The sequence below is a fragment of the Mobula birostris genome, chromosome 9 (genome assembly GCF_030028105.1).
Source record: "Mobula birostris isolate sMobBir1 chromosome 9, sMobBir1.hap1, whole genome shotgun sequence".
Classification (NCBI taxonomy): Eukaryota; Metazoa; Chordata; class Chondrichthyes; order Myliobatiformes; family Myliobatidae; genus Mobula; species Mobula birostris.
Window position 1 is genome coordinate 55,244,551 of NC_092378.1, and position 16,167 is coordinate 55,260,717.

General features: G+C 41.3%; 1 protein-coding gene across 1 annotated transcript in view; it reads right to left on the reverse strand.

The window, feature by feature from the left end:
- Positions 1-16,167, reverse strand: part of zcrb1 (zinc finger CCHC-type and RNA binding motif 1) — a 47,972-nt gene that overhangs the window by 21,243 nt on the left and 10,562 nt on the right. The window contains exon 2 of the mRNA XM_072268107.1: positions 10,425-10,543. Within this exon, the coding sequence (XP_072124208.1) occupies positions 10,425-10,508 (84 nt within the window). The 5' untranslated portion in view covers positions 10,509-10,543. The remainder of the gene's footprint in view (positions 1-10,424; positions 10,544-16,167) is intronic.

The window sequence follows — 16,167 nt, forward strand, 5'->3', positions numbered from 1 at the left end:
TTTAATTTTAGCCCAAAATTCATATCTTGGATTAAAATGATATATCATATACTTTTGGCTTCTGTACTTACTAACAATCAGAGATCCCCCTTTTTTAGGCCTTCTTGAGGTACTAGACAGGGCTGTCCTTTAAGCTCTTTACTATTTGATATTGCCTTGGAACACTTGGCAATCGCTTTTCATGATTCACCCAGTATATTTGGTATTATTTGTGGGAATGAGACGCATAATTTATTATATGCAGATGATCTGTTACTATACATCTCTAATCCAGAGAAATCCATCCCTGCAGTAATATTATTACCTGCTCAGTTTAGTAGCTTTTCTGGTTATAAATTGAATCTTAATAAGGGTGAGCTTTTTCCATTAAGTATGCAAGTTCCAATCTATAGACAATTACCATTTACTCTGCCGTTGATCTCGCCGGCTCCAACACCTCAGGGCATATTCAAAACCCGGACTCCAGCAACGACCATGGACACATTCAAAGCAATTGCGCAACCACCAACTGTGACTCCAGCCTTGAACTCCAGGCCGGGTCTTTATGTGCTGCTGTTGTGACTCCCATCTCCCCTTCCCCCACCACCAGTCCGCAGCCCCGTCTCCCTCAGATCCCACCGTCAGCTCCTGGGCCCTCAGAGGCTCCATCTTCCTCTCACCCCAACCCTCCCCTCTCCATTGACAACAACCTCCCTCCCCCCTCTGATCCCAGCTCTCATCCATGCCGGATCCTTACCATCCCCTCCGACCTTCAACTGTCGGAGGCAGAGTGCTCTGTCCTCAGTATGGGCCTCACCTTTGTCCCCCTTCGCCCACACCTCAGCGAGTTTCGTGTTCGCCATGATGCGGAACTTTTCTTCCGCCGTCTCCGTCTCCGAGCCTACTTCTTTGGCAAGGACTCTTCCACCCCCACCGATGACCCCTTCTCCCGTCTTCAACCCTCCTCTTCTTCATGGACACCCCGCTCTGGTCCTCTTTATTGCTAACTGCCGACGGGACATCAACCGTCTCGACTTCACCGCACCTTGTCCCCATTCCAACCTCACTCCTTCGGAACGCTCTGCTCTCCACTCCCTCCGCACTAATCCTAACCTTATTATTAAACCCACCGATAAGGGGGGTGCTGTTGTAGTCTGGCATACTGACCCCTACCTTGCTGAGGCACAGCGACAACTCGTGGATACCTCCTCTTATTTACCCCTCGATCATGACCCCAGTAAGGAGCACCAGGCCACAGTCTCCCACACCATCACCAACTTTATCCGCTTAGGGGATCTCCCATCCACTGCCACCAACCTTATAGTTCCCACACCTCGCACTTCCCGTTTCTACCTCTTACCCAAGATCCACAAATCGGCCTGTCCTGGCAGACCTATTGTCTCAGCTTGCTCCTGCCCCACCGAACTCATTTCTGCATACCTTGACATGGTTTTATCCCCCCTTGTTCAATCCCTTCCTACCTATGTTCGTGACACTTCTCACGCTCTTAAACTTTTCGATGATTTTAAGTTCCCTGGCCCCCACCGCTTTATTTTCACCATGGATGTCCAGTCCCTATATACTTCCATCCCCCATCAGCAAGGTCTCAAAGCTCTACGCTTCTTTTTGGATTCCAGACCTAATCAGTTCCCCTCTACCACCACTCTGCTCCGTGTAGCGGAATTAGTCCTTACTCTTAATAATTTCTCCTTTGGCTCCTCCCACTTCCTCCAAACTAAAGGTGTAGCTATGGGCACCCGTATGGGTCCTAGCTATGCCTGCCTTTTTGTTGGCTTTCTGGAACAACCTATGTTCCGTGCCTATTCTGGTATCTGTCCCCCACTTTTCCTTCGCTACATCGACGACTGCATTGGCGCTGCTTCCTGCACACATGCAGAGCTCGTTGACTTCATTAACTTTGCCTCCAACTTTCACCCTGCCCTCAAGTTTACCTGGTCCATTTCCGACACCTCCCTCCCCTTTCTAGATCTTTCTGTCTCTGTCTCTGGAGACAGCTTATCCACTGATGTCTACTATAAGCCTACTGACTCTCACAGCTATCTGGACTATTCCTCTTCTCACCCTGTCTCTTGCAAAAACGCCATCCCCTTCTCGCAATTCCTCCGTCTCCGCCGCATCTGCTCTCAGGATGAGGCTTTTCATTCTAGGACAAGGGAAAAAGAAAGGGCGTCCCTTCCTCCACTATCAACTCTGCTCTTAAACGCATCTCCCTCATTTCACGTACATCTGCTCTCACTCCATCCTCTCGCCACCCCACTAGGAATAGGGTTCCCCTGGTCCTCACCTACCACCCCACCAGCCTCCGGGTCCAACATATTATTCTCAGTAACTTCTGCCACCTCCAACGGGATCCCACCACTAAGCACATCTTTCCCTCCCCTCCCTCTCTCTGCATTCCGCAGGGATCGCTCCCTACGCAACTCCCTTGTCCATTCGTCCCCCCCATCCCTCCCCACTGATCTCCCTCCTGGCACTTATCCGTGTAAGTGGAACAAGTGCTACACATGCCCTTACACTTCCTCCTTTACCACCATTCAGGGCCCCAAACAGTCCTTCCAGGTGAGGCAACACTTCACCTGTGAGTCAACTGGGGTGATATACTGCGTCTGGTGCTCCCGATGTGGCCTTTTATATATTGGCGAGACCCGATGCAGACTGGGAGACCGCTTTGCTGAACACCTACGCTCTGTTCGCCAGAGAAAGCAGGATCTCCCAGTGGCCACACATTTTAATTCCACATCCCATTCCCATTCTGACATGTCTATCCACGGCCTCCTCTACTGTAAAGATGAAGCCACTCTCAGGTTGGAGGAACAACACCTTATATTCCGTCTGGGTAGCCTCCAAACCTGATGGCATGAACATCGACTTCTCTAACTTCCGCTAATGCCCCACCTCCCCCTCGTACCCCATCTGTTACTTATTTTTATGCACACATTCTTTCTCTCACTCTCCTTTTTCTCCCTCTGTCACTCTGAATATATCCCTTGCCCATCCTCTGGCCGCCCCCCCTACCTCCTTGTCTTTCTTCCCGGACCTCCTGTCCCATGATCCTCTCGTATCCCTTTTGCCTATCACCTGTCCAGCTCTTGGCTCCATCCCTCCCCCTCCTGTCTTCTCCTATCATTTTGGATCTCCCCCTCCCACTTTCAAATCCCTTACTCACTCTTCCTTCAGTTAGTCCTGACGAAGGGTCTCGGCCTGAAACGTCAACTGCACCTCTTCCTAGAGATGCTGCCTGGCCTGCTGCGTTCACCAGCAACTTTTATGTGTGTTGCTTGAATTTCCAGCATCTGCAGAATTCCTGTTGTTTACAATTACCATTTAGACTGGTTACTCATTAATTTACTTATTTGGGTGTTAAAATTACTAGGAAGCACAAGGATCTATTTAAAATTAACTTTTTACCCTTAATTGAACAACTGCTTACTAAATGGTCCTCATTGTCTCCATCATTGATTGGTCGAATCAATGCTATTAAGATGATTATTTTACCTAAATTTCTGTATCTATTTCAGGCGGTACCAATCTTCATCTCTAAATCCTTTTTTGATATTATTGATGCTAAAATTTCTTCATATATATGGCAGAATAAAAATCCTAGATCAAGTAAGAAGTATTTACAGAAATCAAAAAAGGATGGCGGTTTGGCATCGCCGAACTTTAGGTTCCATTATCGGGCAATTAATATTCCATATGTTCTGGACCCAACATTTGGATGAAATTCAATGTCCATGATGGATGAACCTCGAGTGTGAGTCTGTACAGGGGTTCTCATTGGTTTCTATTTTAGGGGCTTTCCTTCCCTTTGCACTTACTAAACTGAACAAACAAATGATTAATCCAATAATTAAACATACAATATGAATATGGTTTCAATTTCGTAAATTTTTTGGATTGAATAAATTTATCCTGTCAAATCCTATTATATCCAATTTTTTCTTCCAACCATCCAGAACTGATCAAGCTTTTCTTTTATGGAAAACAAAAGGGAATAATATGTTTTCGTGATTTATTCATGGATAATTGTCTCATGTCCTTTGAACAGTTGTCTAATAAATATAACTTGCCTAGGTCACATTTTTTTCCAGATATTTACAGATCAGAAACTTCTTGAAGGTTATTTTACCTACTTTTCCGATATCACATCAAACTGAAATTACAGAAAATTTTTTAGGTTTAAACCCCTATCAGAAGAGTTTAACAGCAATTGTTTATGATTTAATTACGAAAATACCTTTAGGTATGTCTGATAAAATTAAGAATGAATGGGAAAGAGAACTTTAGGTATCTTTACCTATATAAAAATGGGAGAAAATTCTCCAACTAGTTAACACTTCTTCAATGTGTGCTAGACACGCTTTGATACAATTTGAGGTGGCTTATAGGGCCCATATGTCTAAGGATAAGTTAGCTCGTTTTTATGATCATATAAATCCTGTCTGTGACAGATGTAATTCTGAGGTAGCTTCCTTGATGCATATGTTCTGGTCTTGCTCTCCTTTGGAAAAAATATTGGAAAGACATTTTTGATATTATTTCAGTAGTTTTACGTATTGATTTACAATCTCATCCTATTACTGCAATTTTTGGATTACCAATGATAGACTTTAGTCACTTATCTCCTTCAGCTTGTCGTTTGATTGCATTTGTTACATTAATAGCCAGAAGATCCATTTTATTTAAATGGAAAGATTCTAATCCCCCTACAACATTTCAATGGTTTGCCCCAACTATAACATGTTTAAATTTGGAAAGAATTAGGAGTGGTACCACTGATCCTTCGGTTAAATTTGAAGAAACTTGGAGGCCATTTATTCAACGTTCTCATATGATGTAAGTTGACCTTTTCCAAATCCTTTTTAATAACTTTTTGTTTTTGTATAGAGGAGCAGAGTTAATGACAAATAATAATCTTAACCGATGAAATATGGCAGCCCAGTTTTTGTATTGTTTTGCTTTTTTTAGTGTAGAGGGTAAAACTTTTTTCTGAATCTTTTTCATGTTCAGTTATTAAGAAATTGGGAGGTTTAAATTAAATATGTTACTCAGAGTCTGTGTCTGTACATGTTAACTGTTATTAATGTAATCCTGATCTCTTTGTATCATTATCATTGTTATGTTTATCAATTTGAAACTCAATAAAAAAGATAGAAAAAAAAAGAAAGAAAAAAACAATATGAAATAAGAGCAGAACTAAACCGATCATTTGCTGAGTGGCAGGCTAGGATCACTGGAAAGGTTCAGTGATCAGTGTTTGAGATTTGCTAAAGTCCTTCCCAGCTTTCATTCTTGAGAACTGCTCGTAACCCATACAGTTCACAAACCAGAAATATGGCCACCCAGAAATGTATATAACTAAATGCATGGGCCAAACAAAGGGGGTGTATGATTAAACCAGGGCATTCACTCAGCTATTCAGTCATTACTGCAAACTGAGTTCTCAAACAGCAGAAGATACCTGCAGTTCTGCAGCAACTGGCAAAATAATACTGCTACAGGCACAGGGCCTTGGTGATCTGCAATCTGGAGTTACATGTGCAGCTTTGGTCTCCTTATTTAAGGAAAGATGTTCCTACCATTGAAGAAGTGCAAAAAATGTTAACTAAGCTGATGCTATAATAAATGTATGAGAAGAGATTGGGGTTTATTGGGTCAACAGTCTCTACAGTTTAAAAGGATGAAAGGGGATCTTGTAGAAACTCATGAAATTCTAAATGTGATACGAGAAGGATAGTCTGATGTCTGAAGTCCAAGATCTGGGATGACAGTCTCTGGATAAGCCAAGTGTCATTCTCAAACTTAGAAATGATTAGAAAGTTCAGAGAGTTTATTTTACCTGGAGTACGGTTAACCTACAGAGTTTTCTACCACAGAAGGCAATGGAGACCAAGTCACTAAATATATGGTGCCTTGAAAAAGTATTCAACCACACAACTATTTTTACATTGTCTCATTTTCTAAATTTAAAATATATTGAAGGAATTTTGAGCTAATCTACAAAACATTGTGTATCATGTCAAATCAACAAAAAATTCCAAAACCTGTCAACAATATACTAAAAATTGAAAAACAAAGTTGTGAGGCTGAAAATGTATTGATTCCCTTCGTAATTACTATATTAACTGTAATAATTTTTTGTATAAAATTGGCAGATCACCTACTCTCAATGAATTCATAAGAATAAATACCTCCCTCTCTAAAGTCCAACAGTACGGCAGATTTTCAACAGACAAATGAAGACAAAAGAGTATTCAAGACGAGGCATGGAAATGATAATAGGGAAGCACAAATCTGGGAAGGGTGCAAGGCCATCTCAAAGGCAGTGAACATACCACGGAGCTCAGTGCAGTCCACTGTAAAAAGTGGAAAAAATATGAAACCACAGCCACACTGCCCAAGTCAAGCCGCCTCTCTAAACGTAGTTGCTGGAGAAGAATGGCTACTGTGACACCAACAGTCACTCTGAGTGACTGCAACTGGAGATGAAGAACATGGCTCCACAATTTCTAAAACCTTGCAAAAAAAAAAAAAGTCCTTTATGGAAGTATGGCAAAAAAGTGGCTGAAAAAAAATCATATCCTTGCCCGTAAATACTTTGCAAAGTGTGCCATTTAGAAGATACTGTAAAGAGGGTATTGTAGTCTGATGAGACCGAAGTGGAACATTTTGGCCTCACCACTAAGCAGTATATGGGGTGCAAATCTAAAACTCTGCGGGGGGGGGGGTCAACCAGGTAACATCATCCCTACTGTAAAGTATGGTGGAGGTAGCATCATGCCATGGGGATACTTTTCAGCAGCAGGCACCGGAAATCTGGTCAGGTTTGATGGGAAGATTAATGCTGCTAAGTACACAGAGATCCTAGATAAAAACCTGTTAGCCTTTGCTGGAAAACCTACAGTGGGAAGGAAGTTTGTCTTTCAGCAGGACAATGAACCAAAGCACACTGCCAGAGCAACCATGGATTGGCTTCAAATTAAGAAAATTGATGTCCTTGAGTGACCCAGACAGAATGCTGATCTTAACCCAATTGAATATCTCTGGCAAGACCTCAAGATTGCACTCCTCAACTAACCTGGCACAGCTTGTGCAATTTTGCAAGGAGGAATAGGCAAATATTGCTCCATCACTTTGTGCAAATCGACTAAGAGAACTTTACAGAAAGACTACTGGCTGTAATAGCTGTGAGATTATTTAACCTAGTACTGAGCAAAGGGGAATGAATACTTTTGAACTGCTGACATTTCAGTTTTAATTGTTAGTTTTTCACGCTTTACAATTTTCCCTGTTTTTTGGGCTCTGCTGTGAAAAAAAGGAGTATGTGATTCACAAATAAAAATTCTCAGTTAAATTAATCAAAATTCCTGGTTGTAGTAATGATTTATGTGAACAAAGGAATGGGGGGGGGGAATATTTTTTCAAGGCTTGCATTCAAATTGGAGAGAATTCTTAATGTTAAGGAGACCTAAACAAATGGGAGGAAGGTGGAACAGGTTACTGAAGTAGATGATTAGCCATGATATTGGTGAAGGTCTGGAGGGCCAATGATTTACCCCTCATTTTTTTTTACATTTCAACTTCTGACTCTGGTAGCAATTGAGCAACTCCACTGGAAATAGTTTGAATTATAGCAGGATATCTTCCATATGCTAACTTCTATGAGAAATGTGTTTCTAGCTCTTTATATCTGGCTAGAAAGCCATTGCAATAGTGAAGTATATTCACTGGTCCAGCTACTTCTGTCATTTTAAGCAGGTTGTTTATGAAAATAATCATTCCGTTTATCAAAAAAAAGCTTAAGTGCTGATGACTTCCATTTCTACCACTGGCATGCAATCTAATTGAAGTGATGCAAACTTGGCCTCAGATTCAGGATAGCATGTTCAAGCACTTGCTATTGTTTCTTAATTATTATTATTTTTTTTTTAACAAACATTTGATACAGAAAATTCATTATCACAAAATTAAGATTCCTAACCCTTAATCTTAATTTTGTTTTAAATACAGGCATTCCTTGACGAAAGTCCTGAAATTTATTGTTTTGTGGGAATAGAACAGTGCTATATATACAGTTGAAGTCAGAAGTTTACATACACCTTAGTCAAATACATTTAAACTCAGTTTTTCACAATTCCTGACATTTAATACTAGAAAGCGCTCCCTGTCTTAGGTCAGTTAGGATCACTACTTTATTTTAAGAATGTGAAATGTCAGAATAATAGTAGAGAGAATGATATATTTCAGATTTCTTTCATCACTTTCCCAGTGGGTCAGAAGTTTACATACACTTTTTTAGTATTTGGTAACATTGCCTTTAAATTGTTTAACTTGAGTCAAATGTTTTGGGTGGTCTTCCACAGGCTTCTCACAGTAAGTTGCTGGACTTCTGTTCTATTCCTCCAGACAGAACTGGTGTAACTGAGTCAGGTTTGTAGGCCTCCTTGCTCGCACACGCTTTTTCAGTTCTGCCCACAAATTTTCTATCGGATTGAGGCCAGAAAATGATGTCATGTCTGGCTCATCCTTGGGAGCAATCTCCAAACTCCTGAAGGTACCACATTCATCTGTACAAACAACAGTACGCAAGTATAAACACCATGGGACCATGCAGCCGTCATACTGCTCAGGAAGGAGACGCATTCTGTCTCCTAGAGATGAACGTACTTTGGCGCGAAAAGTGCAAATCAATCCCAGAACAACAGCAAAGGACCTTGTGAAGATGCTGGAGGAAACAGGTAGACAAGTATCTATAGCCACAGTAAAACGAGTCCTATATCATCATAACCTGAAAGGCTGCTCAGCAAGTGAAGCCACTGCTCCAAAACCACCATAAATAAGCCAGGCTACAGTTTGCAAATGCACATGGGGACAAAGATCTTACTTTTTGGAGAAATGTCCTCTGGTCTGATGAAACAAAAATTGAACTGCTTGGCCATAATGACCATCGTTATGTTTGGAGGAAAAAGGGTGAGGCTTGCAAGCCGAAGAACACCATCCCAACCGTGAAGCATGGGGGTGGCAGCATCATGTTGTGGGGGTGCTTTGCTGCAGGAAGGACTGGTGCACTTCACAAAATAGATGGCATCATGAGGAAGGAAAATTATGTGGATATATTGAAGCAACATTTCAAGACATCAGCCAGGAAGTTAAAGCTCAGTTACAAATGGGCCTTCCAAATGGACAATGACCCCAAGCATACCTCCAAAGTTGTGGCAAAATTGCTTAAGGACAACAAAGTCAAGGTATTGGAGTGGCCATCACAAAGCCCTGACCTCAAGCCGATAGAAAATTTGTGGGCAGAACTGAAAAAGTGTGTGCGAGCAAGGAGGTCTATAAACCTGACTCAGTTACACCAGTTCTGTCTGGAGGAATGGAACAAAATTCCAGCTACTTGCTGTGAAAAGCTTGTGGAAGGCTACCCAAAATGTCTGACCCAAGTTAAACAATTTAAAGGCAATGTTACCAAATAATAACAAAGTGTATGTAAACTTCTGACCCACTGGGAAAGTGACGGAAGAAAGAAATGCTGAAATAAATCATTCTCTCTACTATTATTCTGACATTTCACATTCTTAAAATAAAGTAGTGATCCTAACTAACCTCAGACAGGGAACGTTTTCTAGGACTAAATGTCAGGAATTGTGAAAAACTGAGTTTAAATGTATTTAGCTAAGGTGTATGTAAACTTCTGACTTCAACTGTATGTAAAAGTCAGTAATCAAATAATCTGACTGGGATACAGTGAAAACTGTAATACAGCAATTTATATAGAGTACTACAAATTAGCAATTCATCATAGAACGAAATAGATTTTTAATACTAAAGTGCACATGCTGGAAAACTTCTCTCTCCACAAATGCTACTTAAGCCATGTTTTTCCAGTATTTTGTTTTTATTGCCTGCAAGTAGTTCAGCAAAGCACAGTTGCAGTAGAGTGCCTTCAGCCCATTCCTATTTAAATCAAAATGACAATATAGTTTTAAAATAAGAGTTATCTGAACTATTTGATGGTTATGTTCACTGAAATATACAAATCTCTTTAGCCTGGTTTTTTAAAAAATGTTCCCAGACCACATATCATCTGATATGGTTTCAAGTCAGAATTCTGATCAACATGTAAATTGTGCTGATGCACTTTGGTGAAAGTTTGTTTATGTTCAGAGCTTAAGTCAAATATGAATAAGAGAAGTAGGTATATTACCCAAAATATTAGACATGATCCGATTCTAGATATTTTTGATTAGTATTTCTGCCACTGAACAATATTCTCTTCACCACTAGTGCATGATGATTGCACAAAGTATTACAGGATTTAAGTAGTATAATTCTTTTGGTACTTAAGAAAATATTCCTGAAATGAAGATTTCAGTATACAACAACACTTCCCAATACATCCATTCAGCAGTAATAACAGGTTTTACCTTGTGCAAATCACTGTTTGTCAGTGAAAATGGCAAATTTGATACATATACTGTGCTTTTGCTTGGTGCCAGACCCCCACTCATTTTCTTTTCATTTGAAATTCTTTCTTGACTTGCAACTATAAGAGATAGAAACATCACAACAGAAGATATAAATTTGATTATGTTTGATCTAATGGCAGTAGCTACACAATACAAAAGAAATGTTCAAGTGCATGCATCTATAAATACAAAGCTTAATATAATTAGAAGTTAATGAAGTTTTTTTTATATTAATAGTACCGAAAACAATGAAAACCATCAGCAGACATGCAAAACTTGCACAATAATGAGGCAAAGTTTAGGACTGGAGCTCATACAGAAATCATCTTTGTTTATTGAATGTAGAAATGAAATATTTTCAAATAGAAATAAATTTGTATCACAAAATTGTATTAACTAGATTTTATGGATAAAACTATCATTCTTATTTCCTTGTTCTCTCATCTGAATTAAAAATGATCAAAAGTCACAAACAGTTTGAACTACAGCATTAGTAAAGATAAAACTTCTGCACAAACATTTCACGTTCTTGATATTTCACTGTAGCACAATGAAGTAAATTGTCAATATTTTGGATTACCCTCAAAATCTTACTTTCATTCATAAGGTTAAGAATAACCAGAATATTAGCTTTCTGAATTGTGACTTGTTAGGCTTAAAATGGTTAAAAAAAAAGTTTGAGTGATTGAGCAGAATAGAGCGAATTGCTCTGAGATCTGATAGAGACTGAACAGGCCTTTTTCTATCATTAGCAAAACTAGCAAAGTAGGTGCATCAAGCACATTACATCTCTGCTTTCCAAACCAAACAAAAAATTAACAAGAAACTGATCACTGTCAGTACAAGCAACATTTATTCAAGAGCTTGAGTGGCAGTTCTCAACCATACACTTTCAGAAAACAATCTAAAGTTTAGTCAAGAAATTCTCTACTCTTCTGCCTTAAACTCTTTTCAATATATGAAAATTAAAGTATCCTATTAAATCAAAGACATTTTTGTTGCAAGTCTTCCTAATCACTAAATTATTGGAAACAAGAGAAAACCTGTAGATGCTTAAAATCTAAGCAACACACACAAAATGCTGGAGGAACTCAGCAGACCAGGCAGCATCTATGGAAAAAGAGTATAATCGACATTTCAGGCTGAGACCCTTCCGCAGGAATTATTGGGATAGCTTTGATTTACTGTCAGTTATCACATTTCAAATAGATTTTCTTTCACTTCAGTTAAAAACCCTTTTAAGATATTCCTTGATCCAATGTAAGGCACTTCACATTTCTCTGCACTAAACTTGATTTGCAGGTAAATTTCCAAATATCTACATCTATCCTGTAGTTGAACTTCTTTTCAATAAGATTTTGATACAATTTTGTACATTATGCACATCAATCAATCTCACAAAGTACAAGATATAACAGTGAGTACAGTAGCAGCATGGACAGAAAATTGGCTACATGTCATGAATCAAATAAAAGCTTTACAAAAATCAGCATAGAGAAGTAGAGAGTGTGTCTACCAGAGTTTACCACTTCTATTAATATACATTATTGAATCAAGTTCAAGTTTATTGTCATTCAACCATACACATGTACACAGCAAAATGAAACAACATTTCCCTGGGATCAAGATGCAACACACAGCACGGAAATTACATATAGCATAATAATATTAACAGATAATAAAAAGAATCAATTCTAACAATGGTTTCAAATTTTCAGATAACACAGAATTTTAAATCAAATGAACTACAAGGAGGATAGTAATACTCATACAGCATAAAAACAGGCCATTCAGCCCAGCACATCCATGCCATCCAGTGCTTTGATCATGAGGGCAGTACAGTAGATATGGTTTACATGGACCTCAACAAGGCCTGTGACAAGGTCTTCCTTGTTCAAAATGTTAGGGGCCATGGGATCCAGAGCAATTAGATGATTTTAATGCTCATCTAGACACTTCTTAAACACTGTCATTGCCTCTGCCTCTACAAATTTCTCCAGCAGTGTATTCTAGTGCACACCATTCCCTAGGGGGAAAAAGTCCCTCTCAGTTTCCTGTAAATCAGTTTATCCTCACCAGCATTGTCACATCATTAAGAAGGCATATGGTGTATTGGCCTTAAATCAATCGTGGGATGAGTTGAAGAGCCGAGAGATAATGTTGCAGCTATTTAGGACCCTGGTCAGACCCCACTTGGAGTACTGTGCTCAATTCTTGTCGCCTCACTACAGGAAGGATGTAGAAACCATAGAAAGGATGCAGAGGAGACTTACAAGGATGTTGCCTGGATTGGGGAGCATGCCTTATGAGAATAGGTTGAGCACTCGGCCTTTTCTCCTTGGAGCGACGGAGGATGAGAGGTGACCTGATAGAGATGTACAAGATAATGAGAGGCGTTGATCCTGTCGATAGTCTGAAGCTTTTCCCCTGGGCTTAAATGGCTAGCACAACAGGGCATAGTTTCAAGGCGCTTGGAAGTAAGTATAAAGGAGATACCGGGGTAAGTTTTTTATGCAGAGAGTGGGCTGCTGGCGGCAGCAGAAGCGATAAGGTCTTTTAAGAGACTCCTGGATGGCGACATGGAGCTTAGAAAAATAGAGGGCTATGGGTAAAGCTACCTAGTTCGAAGGGAGGGACAAGTTCGGCACAGCTTTGTGGGCCAAAGGACCTGTACTGTGCTGTAGGTTTTCTATGTTTCTATCTTTCCTATAATGTAGTATCAGAATTGTACATTATTATAATCACATGAAGCAAACCTTCCTGTTATTGTACTTAGTGCCTCGACTACTGAAGGACAACTTCTTATATGCCTTTTTAACCATGCTATCTACCTATTAGAGTGGCAGGTGGAGATACGTCTCTACCAAAGGAGGTGCAAGGTGCTCCTTCCCTTCGTTAGCCTGCAGGTCACCCTTGGGAAAGGTGTAGCACCTGCTTAGCACCCTCCATCAGAGTCATATGAAGTCATGTGACAGATGGTCATAAGAGCAGCTGGCACATATTACAAGTCCTGGATATGTGACCACTGATGCCAGATAATCTCTGAAGGATATTGAAAATGGCTGGGGTCTCGCATCCTGTAAAGACCCTGCCAAGAAGACGGCAATGGCAAACCACTCTACAGAAAGAATTGCTAAGAACAGTCATGGTCAGGGCAATGACCACCCACATCATATGACATGGCACATAATGATAATGATCTAGCTATGCTGCCACCTTCAAGGATCATTGGACTTGTACATTAAGATCTCTCTGTTCCTCAATACTCCTTTGGACAATAACATGCATGGTCCAAGTCCTAAAATGCATCACCTCACAGTTCCTAGATTAAACTCCAACTGCTATTTCTCAGCCCATTTTAACTATTGATACCACCTTGCAGCCCAAACCCACCCTTCCCACTCTAATTCCACCAAAATCCATCAAAACTGCAAAGCGGTAAAAGTTATCGATCATGCCTTTAACATCCACATCTGTTACAAACAAGGATCCCAGTGCCAATCTGTGAGAAACACCATTAAGCAGAGGCATTCAATCACAAAAACAGCACTCTATTATCACACTCTGCTTCCAATTGCCAAACCATTATTGATCCAATTTACCAATTTGCCCTAGATCCCATGGCCCCTAATGTTTTGAACCAGTCTCCCAATCAAGACCTTGTCACAGGCCTTAATGAAGTCCGTGTGAACCACATCTACTGCACTACCTTCATCAATACACCATGTTACCAATTCAGAAAATTCAATCAGATTGATTAGACAAGACATACCTTTTACTTCCATGCTGGTTGGTCCCTACCTTTCCAAGTGATCAGTAATCCTGTCCCTCAATATATTTTTATCCAGTAATTTCCCTACTACTGATGTTAAACTCAAAGCAAACAACAGGAATTCTGCAGATGCTGGAAATTCAAGCAACACACATAAAAGTTGCTGGTGAACGCAGCAGGCCAGGCAGCATCTCTAGGAAGAGGTGCAGTCGACATTTCAGGCTGAGACCCTTCGTCAGGACTAACTGAAGGAAGAGTGAGTAAGGGATTTGAAAGTTGGAGGGGGAGGGGGAGATCCAAAATTATAGGAGAAGACAGGAGGGGGAGGGATGGAGCCAAGAGCTGGACAGGTGATAGGCAAAAGGGATACGAGAGGATCATGGGACAGGAGGTCCGGGAAGAAAGACAAGGAGGTGGGGGAGAGGAACCCAGAGGATGGGCAAGGGGTATATTCAGAGGGACAGAGGGAGAAAAAGGAGAGTGAGAGAAAGTAAGTGTGTATAAAAATAAGTAACAGATGGGGTACGAGGGGGAGGTGGGGCATTAGAGGAAGTTAGAGAAGTCGATGTTATGCCATCAGGTTGGCATTAGCGGAAGTTAGAGAAGTCGATGTTCATGCCATCAGGTTGGCATTAGCAGAAGGTAGAGAAGTCCAGACCTAATCAGTTCCCTTCTACCACCACTCTGCTCCATCTAGTGGAATTAGTCCTTACTATTAATAATTTCTCCTTTGGCTCCTCCCACTTCCTCCAAACTAACGGTGTAGCTATGGGCACCCGTATGGGTCCTAGCTATGCCTGTCTTTTTGTTGGGTTTGTGAAACAATCTATGTTCCGTGCCTATTCTGGTATCTGTCCCCAACTTTTCCTTCGCTACATCGACGACTGCATTGGCGCTGCTTCCTGCACGCATGCAGAGCTCGTTGACTTTGTCAACTTTGCCTCCAACTTTCACCGTGCCCTCAAGTTTACCTGGTCCATTTCCGACACCTCCCTCCCCTTTCTAGATCTTTCTGTCTCTGTCTCTGGAGACAGCTTATCCACTGATGTCTACTATAAGCCTACTGACTCTCACAGCTATCTGGACTATTCCTCTTCTTACCCTGTCTCTTGCAAAAACGCCATCCCCTTCTCGCAATTCCTCCATCTCTGCCTCATCTGCTCTCAGGATGAGGCTTTTCATTCTAGGACGAGGGAGAGAGATGTCCTCCTTTTTTAAAGAAAGGGGCTTTCCTTCCTCCACTATCAACTCTGCTCTTAAACGCATCTCCCCCATTTCACGTACATCTGCTCTCACTCCATCCTCCCGCCACCCCACTAGGAATAGGGTTCCCCTGGTCCTCACCTACCACCCCACCAGCCTCCGGGTCCAACATATTATTCTCCGTAACTTCCGCCACCTCCAACAGGATCCCACCACTAAGCACATCTTCCCCCCCCCCCCTGCATTCCGCAGGGATCGCTCCCTACGCGACTCCCTTGTCCATTCGTCCCCCCCATCCCTCTCCACTGATCTCCCTCCTGGCACTTATCCGTGTAAGTGGAACAAGTGCTACACATGCCCTTACACTTCCTCCCTTACCACCATCCAGGGCCCCAAACAGTCCTTCCAGGTGAGGCAACACTTCACCTGTGAGTCATCTGGGGTGATATACTGCGTCCAGTGCTCCCGATGTGGCCTTTTATATATTGGCGAGACCCGACGCAGACTGGGAGACCGCTTTGCTGAACACCTACGCTCTGTCCGCCAGAGAAAGCAGGATCTCCCAGTGGCCACACATTTTAATTCCACATCCCATTCCCATTCTGACATGTCTATCCACGGCCTCCTCTACTGTAAAGATGAAGCCACACTCAGGTTGGAGGAACAACACCTTATATTCTGTCTGGGTAGCCTCCAACCTGATGACATGAACATCGACTTCTCTAA